At 34.3% G+C, this 17,447-nt stretch overlaps 1 protein-coding gene across 1 annotated transcript in view; it reads left to right on the forward strand.

Moving 5' to 3' along the window:
• The window catches only part of LOC112983901 (connector enhancer of kinase suppressor of ras 2-like), a 240,445-nt gene that overhangs the window by 152,583 nt on the left and 70,415 nt on the right, over nucleotides 1-17,447 (forward strand). The window contains exons 10-11 of the mRNA XM_064518287.1: nucleotides 7,416-7,549; nucleotides 10,449-10,654. Of these exons, the coding sequence (XP_064374357.1) occupies nucleotides 7,416-7,549; nucleotides 10,449-10,654 (340 nt within the window). The remainder of the gene's footprint in view (nucleotides 1-7,415; nucleotides 7,550-10,448; nucleotides 10,655-17,447) is intronic.

Here is a 17,447-nt window from a genome sequence, read left to right on the forward strand (position 1 = left end):
CATGAATGCAGCTAAGCAGTAGCAGATAGAAAAAGATCCAAGGTAAAGTATCACAAACTGAAAACAGTTCAGCAAATGTCAGACTATTGCAAAAAAAGGGCAACATATTTCGATAAGCAGGTATATAGATGTATGCGTGTACATGCGCCATGAAATATAACACACATGCAGAGTAGTTCTTTCATCCTAACTTAGTGCTGGTGAAGTCTTAACAACAAATCTCTGACCAGTTTTTGACTGGAAACTTTCTTTCCTTACCAGCAGTTGTCTGTTTTTTCCATTTCATTTGTGTTTTTACTTAAAAAATTAAAATAAACAAACAAATAAATAAATATGGTATATTGTATCAAGATAAAGTAAACCCAGATCTTCTATGAAAACAGAGCAAACCTTTAGCTTTCATGCTCTTCCTCCCCACAGATGCTTATATGCACTAAGCAAGAAGCTACAAGAATATAGGCAGTTGGCCAGATTATCTAGGAAGTGACATTTCTTTGACAGACTGAATTCACAAATGTTATGTTGGATCATTGATGGGCATGCTTGAAGTTCTTGTTTAGAAGAACAGAAAAGCCTTCATTCATTCACTTTGGTGTACATAGCTACATTAAATATTTTATATGTAGTTTTTATGAATGTCATAAATTCTTGTATAAAACATTAAGATCTAAGATGCAGGCAGGACATACTTTTCAGCATATCCATTTCTCATACAAAAGTCATACATAATCATTAATGAAGGAAAACAGGAAAAAGGATTTAACTTAAAATTCAGAGGCCTGAAATGTTTGCTAACTCAGTTTGGTACTCAGAAGGAATTTTTTAAATAAAAGTTATGATTTCTATTTTTGTTTGAGGCACATTTATAAGTATTATTAATAATTTTTTCATGATAATTATGTTACAGATTATACCAAGTTGTTTAATTTAGAAGGTAGTGATGATACAGGATCTGTGAATCGTACTTACAGAATGTATTTCTTGGTCTCATCATAGTGTTCTTTTCCCATAGTTTCCCTTGATGTTTATGTAACAACAGAAGACTGTTGTATAATGAAGTTCTCTCCTACTGTTGTTATCTTTCAGTTAGAAAACATCTCAGTCATACCAGTTTCTCATTTTCTCTTGAGCTGATGTTACATGATGGAAGAGTGTTTTCATTTTTGAACTCTGATTATCCACTCAGTAGAAAATGGATCTTTCACCTGCAGTGGCAAATAGTGCTCTGTTTTACATAAAGATGAGAACACTTGCAACTTTACGCAATTTAAGTATGCTATATATTGTATTTTTTCTTTTTATTTCTATGAAATTTTCTAAAATAGTCTTTCTTGTTATAAGTACTTGATCCAGCACATTAAGTTTTTTTTGTCATTTTGCATGAGATACAGGGACCTGCCAGTTGCTGATGTGGGTAGTAAAGCTTACGTCAACAGTGACAGTTTTATAATAAGTCTTACATATTAGGAAATATGCATTTATTCTCAGAAAGTTTGTAAGTATCTGGGGAATAATTCTAGTTCAGTGTCTCATTTCAATAGATTTTGAAAACCATATGAATTTGGAGAGATGTTGCATTGTATAAATGATGAATGCTATAATATTATGAGAACAGGTGCTTGTACAGTGAAGGAAGGAAAATGAGAAATAGGTGATATTTGTATACCCCTCAAGCTGGTTCTCAATTCATAGTTCAGATATGGTAGCCTGATAGAACTGCTTACACTAACTTGGAAATTATGTGCTGCCCATTTATTTAAATATTTAGGTGGGGACTATCTCAGACAAGGAAAGACTTTTAACACGTCCCACAAAGAAAATACGGCAAGTAAGGAAGTTGTGTTTTGTTCTCTTATATGTCTTTATTGGAGAAGGCGATGAACAGTCACTTTTCTTAATGCCACTCCTGATTTTACTGACTTCTATCATTATTCATATGTATTTCATTGTATCCTCTTACTCTGAGGACAGAAAATAGTATTTACACATCAGAAAAGGTATATATTTCAAGTTAAAAAGATTTGTAAATGCACAAGATTTGAAAACACTGTAATTGTACCTGCTGTTTTACAGCACATGGTATATACCAATTTACCAGTATGTGAGAAAGATTCAGTAAGGACCGTTCTGTTTCTTACTCAGGAGTAGTGTTTGTATTGGTGAACATTTAACTTTTTTGAATAGAAGCTTGACTGATAAGCAGCTAGTCATCTGTATCACTGGCATCAATGAATCATCAATGAATGACAAAAATTACTAGCTATAGGAGTTCATAGGGTGATACGCAGTTACAAAGCCCCATTTTCCCTTACCGCAGGCAATCCATGTAGAAGAGTGACACCTGTGTGTTTTCTGTGAATTCACCCATCAGGGGAATTTTGGGGATTGAGTTTATTCCTACAAGGGAGAAACCAAGACTCAGTACCCCATCCTTAATCTTCATACCCCCTCAAAAGGTAAGGGATGTCCATGTTCAAGCCTCTTGTTACTGTGCTACTGGGCTTTTCCAGCTTCCTGCTTCTTGTCCTGCTGTTTTTTGCAGGATTCACTGGGGCCATATGTTTGTTGTTTTAAACAGCACTTTTTAAATAGATACAATAAGTAATTATCCCCCAGTATTTTCAAAACACACTGAGATTCACAGCAATGTATTTTGTGTCTGAAACAGTTCAAGTCTTTTCATTTGGCAGACAACTGTTTGTTTATTTCTGATGAGGATTGAATTTACCATTTGTGTCTCATTTTTATTCTGGTATTTAAGCATCATCGGTGCTGTTATTTTACTGATAATTAGTTATTCTCATTAAATATTATCAGTAACATACAGCGCATGCCTGAAGTGTCACTTCTCAGCAGTCCTTTATGAACAAATTTGTGTTTGCTTGGGATTTTTTCTCCTATGCATGTATTTGCATGTATTTTATCAAATATTCATTTGTACACACAAACACATGGTCTGCAGAATCACCTTAAGTAATTTGACTTTAACTGAGATATAGGGCTTCAAGAATTGATAATGTCTGCTTATCAAAGCAGTTGATAGTCCTGATTATGATATTTACTATCTATTAAAATTACTTATTTGAATTTGGTGTAATGCTTAAATGTGCTACTAGTATTTTAATAATACAAGATCCCTGGGCTATTTGCATATGCTTAAAATTACTGAAACTCTGCCTAAAATCACAGAAAAGGCAAAAATAACAGCATTAAAATGCCATTAAAGTAATATTTTACAAAAATATAATCAAATTTGATTGCAAGTGTTTTAAGGAGTTTATGATCTGAATAGCATAGAAAAAAATCAATGTTAAAATTAAAGCCAAATTGAAAACGCTGCGAGTGAGTCCCCTTAGCTGGTGCAAATTGGCACAAAACTTCCTAAATAAATATGTTAAATGGTATGTACAGTATAATATGTAAAGGTAAATATTTAAGAGATTCATAAATCAGACTGCCATGAGCTTTAATTGCATTTAAGCATATGCACAATTTAAAGCCCTGGGAATTCATCACATAGATGAAATTATGCAAATTTTATCTCTATTGATTAGAGTAAAAATAATTGGAAAAAATAAAAATTATTAGAATTTTATATAGTCACATACCTGAAACTGCAATTCCAAATGGTTAATACTTAAAAAAAAAAAAAATTGCACAGCTTTTAAGCTGATTTCCTAATGTTTTTTGGAGTCACTCTGTGCATGTCTTTCTGTTCTTACCCTTTTGTCCCCTTTTTGCCCCTTTTGAACCTCTGATCCAACTCCCTTTGAAAGACAAGCCCCAAAGACTACTTTCAGCTAAGATCAACAAGGGCAAAGGAAAATGTGGCAGAGGCCTACAGGTCAGCATAAACAGCAAAAACATGTGTTGGGACCTAAAATCCAGATGGAATAGGTTCATTTATAATATGATTATAGGGGAGAAAAGAATGATAGGTCTGTCTTTTACACATCATAGATGTCTGTCTGCATAAGGCAGGAATTCTGGGGAATATGGGTTCAAAACTGTATGGTAGTAAGCATAACAGAGACTGTGGAGGAACACTTATCTGGAATACCAGTACAAAATAGTGTGGATTGTTGAGGAAGAACTGGCATGGGAGAGAAGCAGAAATTTAGCAGATATGCATACCTTCACTCTAAGGTCCAGATCATAGAAGAATTATATTTGCTGGAATTCTCTGAGTGATGATAGGGGAAGAGAAAGTGGGTACTCTCTGCTATTCACTAAAGACCAGTATGCAAGATGAGTAAAGAAGGCTTGTTGTGAGCAACTAGCAAAATTACCCAACATGGTTTAATTGGATGAAGCACATCTGTTAGGAAGGGAATAAAATCAGACAATGATCCAAAGGACAGTGGCCAGCAAATTCTTGGAAAGCACTGGTGACAGGTTTTTTATAGAGAAGATAGAGAATGCAAGTAAAAGGGTGTAGTGAGGGTCCTCTTTCATTTGAAAGAAAGGTTGAGAGGGAGAAGGGAGAAGACAGCTTGTCAGAGAGCAATCATGAAGCAGTTCCTTAGAAACATCAATCCTTAGAAAAGCAGAGAACTTCAACAGCACACATTTCTGTAAACTCCGGATCCAGTTTTGGACATAGTGTATAAGTTGGGGAAAAGCCAGAGCACAATAACATTAATTAGAAGTATTCATATGTAAAAAAAGTTAAAGAAGAGTCAATAAAAAGTTTTTGCTAGCTTTTTTGATGGTAGGGCAAGAAGTAATGCGCTTAAACTGAAGCAGAAAAGATTACATAGATGTAAGGTTAGTTTAAAAAAAATCAGGAATAACATGGATATCATTTATCGTCTTTTGAGGCAAATAGACCAGTTGTATTATTTCTCCAAGCCCCTTTTTCCATTGTCAACTTCTTTGACTAACCTATAACCTTGATATACATTCATTGAAAAGAAATTATTCACAAGAGACTTGGTATAGGTAATTTCTTTCCTGATTCTGAAATGGAGTTTCTGCTGGTCTGTGATGGTGCTAATTTATGTTTTGACATGGAAAACTGGGTAGCCAGCTGCAGGTAAATTGGGGGATTACTAGAATGTCTTACATTTAGTCTCTTTACTACTACTGCAACACCAGAACTGCTGAAATAATGGTGATATACTAAATATAGTGGTCGATGTTGTGCATAAGGTGGTGGGCCCTGATTTCCAAACAAGGTATGAGAAAGCAAGTCATGATGATTCCTCTTTTTGGCGGTGACTTCTTAACTGTTTATATTGGTAAAAGGAAAGAAACCCAAAGCACTCGATCAACGTGTAAGAGGTTTAACAATAAATAGAGAAGAGCATATTTTGGACCCCTAGGCAGAATGATACTCTCGTAAAAAAATGTCATTTGTTAGTACTTAAGATTGCTAGAGCTTGTAGAATCACATAAAAATAATTGTGGTATTTAGAAAAGGATTAAAATTGGTCTTTGTAGTCTGGTTTCTACGTCACTGTTTTCCTTTTCTTTTACCTGTATGAAAAAGGGGGGGGGGTGGTTATCTATTTAAACACATTTTTGTATTTGAATGGGAATTTTTTGTATAAATAATCTAAACAATACTAAATAAAAATATTTTTCTATTTATGTATTCAATGTATTGGATACATATACAGTAATTAGAGCTACTATGTCCATTTATCAAACATGCATTTCTTCTGTAATACCTGTAGCTGATTTAAATTTAGGACACTTTAATTACTTGATACTAAAATAAATCTGATTTTTTCCTTCTTTTGATTAATATATCATTTCAGTACTGTTACTTCATTCTTATTTCCTTAACTTTTATTTTGAGTTCTATTATGGTATCCAATACTTTCTAAAATGAATATGAGAAGACAAGTTGTAAAGATTACTGTCTTCTTGAAGTAGCTTTTATTTTTTTACATTGAAAATAAAATCTGTATTTTTAAAAAAGTGGTTTATATAGCAAAGCATAAGCTGAATAATGAAACAATCATAATATTTGCAAACAATTTTCAAATACAATTTTCAGGTGTAACATTATATGCCAGCTTCTGTAGTTTGCCATTTGCATACTGCATTAGAGAAGACTATATAGTTTTCTGTTACTTCTCACTTTGCTTTTTTGTTTTTTTTCTCCCTGCAATATTAAATTATTTTGGATCAATAAAAGTGTCTTTTTACCAGGGCCAAGTTAATGCACATAATTTCATGTCCTAAATCTATAATAATACAGTGTAGTAATACAGCTGTACAAAGTTGAAAATACTTCTAGATAAAAGCATAGACATTATAGGTACCTCATTATTTCTAATATTCCGCCTTTGCCTTTCCACTCCAACTGTGTTTAATGAGATACGAATGTCTTTAAGCTATAGGTAGAGGCTTATGAACAGTAATAATTCGTTAAGAATTTCATGTACAAGGTACTTTTCTGGTTGTTTGGTGAATCTCAAGATAATTCAGAATTCACGCTCAGTGTCCATATCCTTAGTCCTTTTCTGATGTTGATAAGTTATCAGACAGTGTTGTTAGTTCTGTGCATCTGTCTATTCCAATTGCAGTGAAATAAACAGAGAAGTAACTGTTATTTGTCTGTAATCAACACTCACTGGGGAATACAGTTAAAAGTAAATTATAGTGTGTCACAGTTTAGACTGTGCACTGTGTTACTAATCTCTTGAGCCATTGAACCTTCCTCAGAAAGTGTGTTTAGCACAGTTCAATAAAACATACCTGTGCAAAAACTAGATATTTGCATGAATTCCATTCCACCCAGATACAACATCAGTGCTAAGGTTTTAGCATATGGAACATTTTAATTTATGTTTCACTGCTAATCGCTATAGAACTTACTACTCTCTGTGATCCAAATATGACAAACAACCATGATTTCAGTGAAAAGTAAGGCAACAGGTGAATGAGTTCCGTTTTCATAAAAAAAATCTAGATATTCTATCCCTGTTAAGAATAAATCCTCTACTAAAAACAATATTATGGTTCCCAATGCTTTGCTTCAGTGCCAGTATTCTAGAGTTCTGTAATTAATTTTCATATTAACAGCATTTCATAGTGTATATCCTTCCTCCTGATATAATGACTTTCTGTATTTGTTTAAAAATCATATTTTGATTCAGAGTCTCAGAATTTTCCATAAAATGTCTTTTAAATTAATTGCCGTAATGTGTGTGGTTTTGATTTTGTTGTTGTTGTTGTTGTTGTTTTAACCAGCTTCCTCCATAACTGGTCTTGAACTCTTTGCTGAAATGATGCTTCAGTAAACATCTTTTCGGAATAAACTGCACTAATCCAAAAACGGCTAATCCAAAAAAAGGGGGTCATGATTCATAACAGGAAAACATGCCTTTTGACTTATTTGCAGCACTGTTAACTTGCAGCATGGTAAAACATTAGTTTATCCTTCGTGTGCTTATGTTTTACAGCCTGTAATTCCAAGCAGTCCTACAAGCAGCTCTACAACCCCAACCAGTACAATGGGCATGTCCTCAAAAATGGAGAACTCTGCATTCCAGGATGTTTTCATTCTGTCTCCTATGTCAGGACTTTATGGCCCCAGGTATTTAGCTCCTACTGAACCCTGAGGTTTTGAAAAACCATATTTTACACTTTAATTTCAATAGACTAATAAAAACAGTGCACTTTTCTCTCCCTTGTATGCATATTTAAATATTCAGGTTTTTTTAAATATGCATTCAGTTTGCACACAGGGCAGTACAGTGTGGCTGTATGACAGGTATTATTCCCAATAGAGCAATGAGGGTCTAGTGGCATTCAGGGTTGTCCACTAATAGTTATCAAAATTAAGAGCTAGAAATACATTAGGCAGCATTGTTTTGAGAGACTTTTAACTTGCCCTTAGCCAGGTAGGAAATCTGCATACAGCTAGTTTAGCAAAATCTAGTTTGGGTCCTAAATCAGGAAAGCGTTTAAAAAAACCTTTCAGTCATTTTGTTCTGTTTACTCTTACGTGACCACTTGTATCTTACTTTAAAGCATGCGCTTCTGCAAGGGCAACATACCCTTGCCATCTCACATTATACCAATTCTTTATGCTTCCTTTCAAATACTAGAAAACTTCTGGATTTATTTTTTTTGCTGTAATTCAGTATTTTAACTAAAACAACAGAACTCAGAATCAGATTTTGCATTTCACTGAATCTGGTTTCAAATTGGAAATGCAGGCATTACGTTTCTTTTGACAGTTGACTCTAAGTTACAGAATATTTGCCAGTAGATGTAGTCCCACCTTTGTTTCAGTTTTGTCTTACTTTCTTCGTGTCTCTTTGCATCTTCCAACTTTATCTCAATAACGGATTTAGAGATAACCACTCAGCTTATTGCCTTTATTTCTGTTTTAAGGAGACCAAAGTAAGACAAAATCCCTTTTCTCTTATAACAAAAAAGAAACTTGAAATAGCACCGTAGAGTATCTCTCACATGCAGAAATAGAGAAAGTCAGAAGAATTACTAACAAGTAATATGAGGCTGAGGAGGTAATTTTCTTATATTCCATAGTGAACTTCTGTAGGACTTCAGTGTTACATTGCACTTCCCAGCTGGGGAGTAGGTCAGCAGACTGTGTTTTGAAGAGTCAAAAATGTGAGGGAAATCATCTGAGCCTGGAAAATACTCAAGTATGCACTGTCAAAGCCAAAGCTGAACCAGGTATATTTTCTTGAAAAAAAAGTTTTTGATGCCTCTGATTTCTGAGCTTTAGACCTACGAAGTAGAAATTTTGCCTTGGACTCTTTCACACTTCCCAAAAACATAAACTTGAAATCTGTGAACAGTCTTCCTCCTGCCTCTGCATTCGCCTACTGTCTGCATACCTCCCTCCCAGCTTCTTTTAAGGTAAACCTTTGTTTCAAAAGTATATGTCATTGCAGATCCCACTGTAAGTGAACATATGCATCATGATTGCAAAACCAGATTCTCGTCTATAGCCACATTTCTTGAGTCCAGTTTGCAATTTCAGCACTTCAAGCTGTTATTGAAGTGTAAATTATTGGAATAGCCTTCCCTTCACTCGTCCTTATTACATATGGCAATGAGGACCAGCCAGTTTTCTGTTTTTTTTTTTTTTCCAAAAGAATTATCAAAAATACTTTTTTTTTTTTTTAGTGGGGAAAAAGTGTACCTTGCTGCAGTGCCTCTGAATTTAGCTTGCCATCTTTGGTGGCTTTTGAAAAGGAATGAGTAGGCCCGTTAGATGATCAAGCATGTAGGAAAGACCTAGTTTTGACTGTAATACCTATCATGGGACTTTAAAAGCACAAAGCTTTGTTTAAGTGTTTGAACTTAACCATTCAAACTGTTTGTACTGCTTTGAACCAATAGCTGGCTTGGCTTTGTCTTTTGAGGAAGGAAGCACCTATTCCCTTCATTGGATTTCAAAGTTCACTTTGTTAGAACTGAAGCAGAATTCATCTTCTGCTTGGCTTAAGAATTTGCCTCTTTCCAAAAACCGGAAAATGTTGACAAGTAGTAATTCACTGACTTGGTCACGGGTTATATGCTGGACTTAACAACCAGAAAAGAGCTCATTTTTGAGAAGAGTATTTTCCTATCTCACTGGTGCATTTAAAATCTACAGTATGTGTTATCCTGTCACATACTCTAAAAGATTTTATAGTACCTGTGTATCTCTTAGATGTTATAGTTAATTTAGAGCTCAAAAAATATATTTAATTTCTATCTCAGAATTACATCATCAGGCTTCAAAGGGGAGACTGAAAGAGGGAAGGATTGTACTTTCTTTGACCTTTGTGCCCCTTGTTCAGTATCTTACAGAAGCCTAGAATACTAGTCCTGATGAACTGGGAATAACTTGAATTTGTATGTGAGGAATGTCTGTCTTCCAGTATAGTACACAGTAACTACAACATCTCAGAGAACACTGGTACTATAGGGCAAATAACTTTTTACGATATACTGCTAACTTTGAGAAGTTACTTATTTGAACTGATACGAAACTTTGAAAAGTATTTATGATATTGACCCCATCAAGAATTATCATTAGAAAAGCAGCAAGAAGAATTTTGAATAATATAAATAATAATACACTTGTAATAAATGTCTAAACAGCATTTTGGAAAGACTTCCTGAATTCTGATGAATTATGGAAAGAAAATAATCAATTTCAGTGAATTACGTAAGTTGCACTTTTTTGAAGCAAGGTTTTGTGTAACTTTTATAGTTTGACCACTTTGTGGTGCTTTCTTTCTAGTTACTGCTAAATACGCAACATAACTATCTTACAGATAAACTGTAACCCAGTGATAATTGAATGAATTTATATTTGTCGAAATTCATTTGGATCACTAGCAAAATTTCTCACATATAACAGATTACATGACATTTTTCCATTTTTAGTGTTTAGGAGAGTCAGGTGGTACACTTTAGCTTTATCATTAAATGGCTAATTTCCCCATAATCTTCTATTTTAATGTTTTCAGGGATGAAATTGGAATAATGTCTTGTGATGACATCAGCAAATTTGGAAAGTCCGGAATGAAAGGCTCTGAGTCTCCGAGCTATTTTCTGGATCATGAAAGTGGGAAATACTATACCTTAATTGAAGGTGAAGGTCATCCTGTGGGCTCTGAGTATGAGCGAAGCAGAGCTTCAGGAGTGCGGAGAAGAGAAAAAACACCTACTCATGGTAGGCTTGATTTCTTGACATTTCTAGATTGACTAGATTAACAAATTGCGTTATTAACACATCATCACTTCCCAAAACTCTAGTATTCTTTCTTAGACTATTACCTGGTGGCTGGGAATATTAGGCAAAAATTTCTGCGAACACTTAGTATACTAGGAACTAGCATATAAAAGTTATTTATAAACATACTCTGCAGTGTATACTTAAAATTTTGGGTGATATTTAAGTTCATATTATTTGGATAGATAGCATCTTAACTTGCCAGATTTCATTCAGAAGCTCTTGGAGATTACGCTAGTTGCAGCCTTCTGGACTACTTACAGGGAAGGACCTGAAAAGACTTATTGGTGGTATGAAAGTCTCTATGAGAGGTAATGCCTTCCAAAATTCAGCACTGTGTTAAATAGATATAATTGCATAAATAGCATCCTAGGATGAAGTTGTTAATGCTAGAAATGTAGTTCAAAATCTTAGAATAGTGACTGCTTAAATACGTAAGATGCTACTATAACAATAGTAAACTCCAATTTTACATAGAAATTTTGTTTGCCTGTAAATCTGGATAGGTGTACAGGTTTACATACATATGTGTTTATATAAAAAGTGCTGTTCAAAGTTAATGATTTTTCTTTTTAGCTTGTTTAGCTCTGTTAAAATGGATGGTTTTGGTATTTGGTGAATTTTAGAATGATATTCCTGAAACACAACAGTGTATTCTTTGTTTGTATGTATTGCTTTTATTTTCAGGACAGTAATTTATTTTGCAAGTTTTACAGACTTCTAAGATAAAAGATTTTTTAAAAAAACTATTTGTCATGTAATTATATGTGAATTTGGTTATGCAAAAGACATTATTGCTGTGTCCTTCTCAACAGAGAAAGGAATGACTCCCTTTGCTCATAACATTCTCTTTGGGAAGGTTCTGTCTTTTGATAGATATATGATGCCATCAATAAGTTCTTCATTCACATACTCTGAGGCTGTTTTTTTTCCTTTCTCTCGTATCATTAAAAAAAATTCCTGAATAGTTTTGTCTTGGAAGAACAAAAATCACTCTCACAAGCTCTGAATAGCAAAGAAAAATGTGTCTGTGAAGAAGTGCTGATGGACATAGGTAGTTAAAAACATGTTGCAGTTCCATGGAGATAACACCCAAAGGAAGTTATAGCACAATATCCAATAACAGCTGTAACAGTAAAAACAAAAAAAACCCCTCAAAGTACTCTAGACACTGATATTGTTATTCTGCCATAAAATGGGTTTAGTCTGGTGTAGGATTTGATGACATGGATGTTATTTTTAAATGCAGTTTCACTGCTGCTTTCAATTATTTGTACTTAGAGGCTGTGTGGCTTTCTCTTCACTGTATTCAGACTTGGAAATATTCTTCTTTTCACCATAAATGTTAGAAGAGTTAGCAACTGACTACCACAGATGTTGAAATAGATACTGATAGTTAAGACGTGCAAGTATGACTTTTCCTCTGTCAGTAAATCTGTTTCTTGGCTTTTTTTGTTATTTGGGTTTTTTTTAAAAAAATTACATTTGAGATATCTATAGCATAATTTACATAACGTACCTGGGTTAAGGTCTCAGCTGCATTACTCTTCTGCTAAGTTCGGTTAATGAAGGATAGCTAAGTTATTTCTGTAGTTTCCCCGGCGATTTCTAGAGTTGAGAGGGTTGAATTCACGTCTGGAAATGTGACAGCTGCAGGGGTATGTAAAATTACACCAAGCTGCAGTGATAATTCTGTAGTAGCTAGAGATTTCCCCAAGGAAGGATATTGAACTTTCTAAGTGATGTTAGGTTTCTGTCATTCTAACAGTTTGAAAGCAATCTTAGCTTATGTTTATCAGGTAAACGGGACTTAAGTATTTTGCTAACTACAGCTGAGCTTATGCTCAAAAATGGCAAAATTTCAACTGTAGAATGGACAGGAGGGTATTTAAATACTACCCTTTGCTTCTGAGAATAGGGAAATTTTAACAGATCTTTTATATATGTAGAATATTTTTACTAACTTGTACAGCCATTGACTTGATGCTTGAAAGAGTTGTAACCTTGTTAACATTGAAGTGTAGGACTCCATTTTAATACTAGTGACATTCAGTCTTTATCCCTCTGATATGCCACAACATTTTATAATAAAAGTAGAATGAATGAGAAATCTGAACTGTGATTTAAATTGGAGCCAGATGGATGGATTTGGCTTGCTTTCATAAAATTATGCCGCATGATGACTTTAGTTTAAAATGTTGGAGGCTGTTCCTGTAATACTTAGGTTTCCATTTATGCTTACAATGGGCAATTCTGACTGACTTTCTGTAACTTTGAGAGACTTTTTGAAAATCTGGAAGGAATTTGATTTTAAAGTCTCAGAAATATATTATGTTTGTTCCTTTTAAAATAATTGTTAAACCAGGAATTTTTAAACTACAGATTAAACTACTCCATTAATTAACACATTTCCAAATCTGAATTTTGCTCTGGTTCTAGTATAGTGAGTATTTTATACTTTTTGACTTAAGATGTACTTTTGCATCGTCAAACTGTCAAACTGAAAGACCAGATTTGGGGTGGATCCAAGTAGCATGCATCTGATGCATCTGAACTAGTTAGCCATGGGAAAAATAGGAATAATAAAGTAAAACTTTGGAAATCTTTCATGGTTGAAAATTTTCTTTCATTGTTGCTAGGACTCACACAAACTGCAGCTCAGAAATTGGTGCCATGCTTTTGCCAGAATTAAAGTGGTTATCAGGAACTACTGCCTGTTGCAGCTGGTACATGGAATGATACTCAGGCAGAAGAGACCTCGAGTATTGATAATATAGGCAAAACCCAAGCAGGCAAATAAGTCCATTTTCCTTCAGCTTCCCAAACCATTTGTGAAAATTAAGCTTTTATTTATTATAGTATTTGCATTTCACCTTTTCTAAGATTTATGATCTAAAATTAGTCTTATTAGTCTGACTCTAATGTGAGTATTTAGTGTTCTTGTGGCAATACCAATCAAATCTCCAGATTTGTTTGTGTTAGACAAAAATGTCATGAATCAGTATTTTTTTCTTTCCATTTCTAGTCTTTCATTTATTCACAATAATTTTCCCATTCAGCAATAAATGCTCAAGTTGCAATGCTATAACAGTTTATAGGTAACTTGAGTAGTCCAGAGGGTATATGTAAGGGACTATCATGGAGGCAAAAAAAAGTATTCTAAAAAAAAAGAAGATGATGGAATGGTTCTGCATTTCAGTAGCAGTATTTTAGTCTCCTTTATGTTTTCAAACTAGCTTTTTGGAGCTCTGCGTTTACATTTATTGCCTTGTATTCTATTATCACATAAAACAAGACTCAAGATAATGTATGAAGAACTCCTTTTTTTTTTAAGTTTAGCATAATATTCTAACAACAGTTACTGAATTAGACTGCATAGCAGATTCAGACTTCTTTGAGACAAATGTTTCTTAAGGTTCTCTCTTTCTTGGCTTCCAGGACTGCAGCCCTATACAGCGTACACAATGAGAATGCTTGACTGTGTGCGTAAAGAGCCAGGGTTTGAGATTTGCTTTCCAGCAATCCAAGTTTATCTGTTACTTTTGATATAAATCTGCTGCTGCTGTCATTTTGAATGGCTCAGGTGCCTAAACCACTGATTACTCTGGAAATTTCTGAAAAAGAGCTTGACAAAATACTGCTGTTATGCTCATGTTGGGAGGCCTTTCTATAGATGCAACTTCCCTTTAACTCTCAGTCTCTCTGTTACACAGAAATGTGAGCCTGTTTTTCCTCATCTGCCTACAAAATCAGAAGTATTTTCTGGTCTAACTGAACTACATACCCAAATCATATAAGCTTTTAAAAATCCCTGAAAAGAGGATTAGCCTTAGACTTAAATAGTTAACTATGGAGTTGTTCTGTAATTCTTTTCAATGTCTGAATATTTTTCAGATGCTTGCGACAGAGGCAAGTAAAGCAAGCAGTTTTGAAGCCAGCAGCTAGTCTAGCTGTGTATATAGTACAACTCCAGGTTTTCAGATAATATTTTAACTGCTAGTAATAAAACTGTATTCATTGTAGATAATTTTTTTCCATTTGCGTGGGGAAGAACTTTGCATTAAAATCAATACGACACAAAATAGTTTCTTTCTTTGGCCTGTGTGTTTTCCAGGTTCGCATCTCTCATTTTGATTATGCCATGGCAGCTGGCATTTGTGTGTTACAAATCTCTTCAGGGATTAGACATTTCTTCTCTTGTCCAGAAATACTGCTAAGTTTTGTTACATTGATCTCCATTTGCTGTGTGCATTCTTAAATTCATATTTCTGGTTTTTATCTTCTAATCTGTATTTATTTTTCATTCTTTGTAGTTATTTTTCATTCTTTTCTGTGTTAATGATTCTTAGCTTTGTTTGATATCTTGTTGGTTGTTTTCTTATTAATATTCTTTTAAGGCCAAATTCAAAATTAGGAATTAAAAAATAAATTTCTATTTAAAAGTAGTTTCAGCTGTTAGGGAGATAAGGAAACTACATATAGTTCCATATAGATATACCATAACATTTAGGGTATTACTGAAAGTATAGTATGGGAAAATCTCTGTATTCTAGGTGTATACATTACCAGCTAAATTTTCAGGAAATTGTTATCCAAAAACTTACTTTTCTTATATACCTGTTTGTTCTTAAATCCTCTTCTCAGTTTAGGTGCCTGTGCCTGCAATACTGTTTTATCAGTACTGGCATTACAAAACCCATGCCTATCTATGAAACTTGATCAAGTAGAACAGTAATAAAGTATGTAACACAAGCTGGTAGCTGAATTTACATGTGCTAGTAATCAGATTCATTCATTTTTACCTATACTAAACAATTACAATGGCTGGCTCAACAATTCTGCAAAAGAGTTTGTGTTTCATTTTTGTTACATTTTTATGTTCACAGTTAGAATGCTATTTTCAAACTCACTGGTGATATCTTACTATCTTTGAGCTTTTTTAACAGAAAAAGTTTAAACAGAAAAGATTCTGTTTTTGCAGAGTCTTAAAACTGGAGAGCCACTGTGCTCATAATTACTTTTGGTAAACAATACATGTATTATTCTTTTCAGGTAAAAGAGGCCAATGCTACCTGTATAAATGGAGATGTGCTGTTGAAACCAAAATTTTTTAAAGAAAATGGAATTATTTTTAAAGAAAAATCCTGATAATTAACATTAAAATGCCTTTTGTTGTATGGATCTGTTTTTAAGATGATTCCTGGAGAAAAACAGGAGTGGTGAAATTTGATTTTCGTAGGTAATAAAAGGAATAGAGTAATAAAATAAACACTCCTTCATAATACCAGTGTTTTAAATGGATTCCTGTCACTCTCAGTTCGGTAGCTGAAGAGCTGTATTTGGAAGACTGGTGAATAACAGACTCCATCAGCACACAAATAATGCAAAAAATACTTTGTTTTTAGTAATAAACCAGAGGTAACTGATAATGAAAAAGAAACTATTGTTCGTATTTAAATTCTATGATTATCTTAGAAACAGAATAGTCAAACAGTAACTACTTGTAGAAAATAGCTTGATTCCTAAAGAAGCATTCTACAAATTCAGTCAGTTGGCATGTGGAAAGAGAAAACTTTGCATTTATGGGTCAGACAGGACTTAACCTATAATCTAGAGAGTGTGTTTCTGTGTTCAGTGATAGTACTGCACATTGACAAGGCCAAAGTGCTAATACTTTATAGTCAGTTTTGCGGTACTCCTAGTTTAATGGCCTGCTATGTTCTACTGATTTCATAGCAGAGAATGAATAATGCACATATATGTCTTCCAGCTGTAATGCCATAACATCATATTAATTAAAACTCTAATGTCTGAATCTTCATTTTTTGTTGCTGCCAAACTGTATTGCATGTTTTCTTTTTAAGGCACTTGAAACTAATCTTACGTGAAACTATCAGATCTTCTCATTACTCATCATGTAGCCAAATCAGATAGGTCTTACTGTTTAAGTGATAGATACAAAATGTTTTAGCTGTATTAAGAATCTTTGTAATTGTACTAAAGCATATTAGTCTGTTTAAAAACAGCTTATTATACAGAATCACAGAATAGTTGGCTATGGAAGGAATCTCTGGAGGTCATCTGCTCCAAGCTCCCCTGCTCAAGCAGGGGTCAGCTAGAGCAGGTTGCCCAGGACCGTGTCCAGTCAGGTTTTGAATGTCTGCAAGGATGGGGACTCCACAGGCTCTCTGGGCAACCTGTTCCAGTGTTCACTCACCTTCACAGTAAAGAAGCGCTTACTTGTGTTCAAGTGGAATGTGCTGTGTTTCAATTTGTGCCCATTGCACCACTGAGAAAAGTCGGACCCCATCCTCTTTACACCCTCCCATCAAATATTTATAAACATTGATAAGATCCCCTCAAACCTTGTCCAGGCTAAACAGTCCCAGCTCTCTTTGCATATGAGAGGTGCTCCAGTACCTTAGTCATCTTGTCGGCCCTTTGCTGGATTTGCTCTGGTAAATCCATGCCTTGTACTGAGGAGCCCAGTGCTGCACCCAGCACTTCAGATATGGCCTCACCAGTGTTGAGTAGAGAGGAAGGATCACCTCTCTTGCCTTGCTGGCAATGCGCTTCCTAATGCAGTCCAAGATACCATCTGCCTTTTTTGCCAGCTATTTAATGAGAGAGGAAATTTTTATAGGAGAGAGTTTAAAGGTAAATGCAGAAAGTGAGTAAAATTACTTGTGAATGTAATAAAAAGTCAGTGGTACTTGAATCAAATTGGTATAAC

This window comes from Dromaius novaehollandiae, chromosome 11, assembly GCF_036370855.1.
Source record: "Dromaius novaehollandiae isolate bDroNov1 chromosome 11, bDroNov1.hap1, whole genome shotgun sequence".
Taxonomy (NCBI): Eukaryota; Metazoa; Chordata; class Aves; order Casuariiformes; family Dromaiidae; genus Dromaius; species Dromaius novaehollandiae.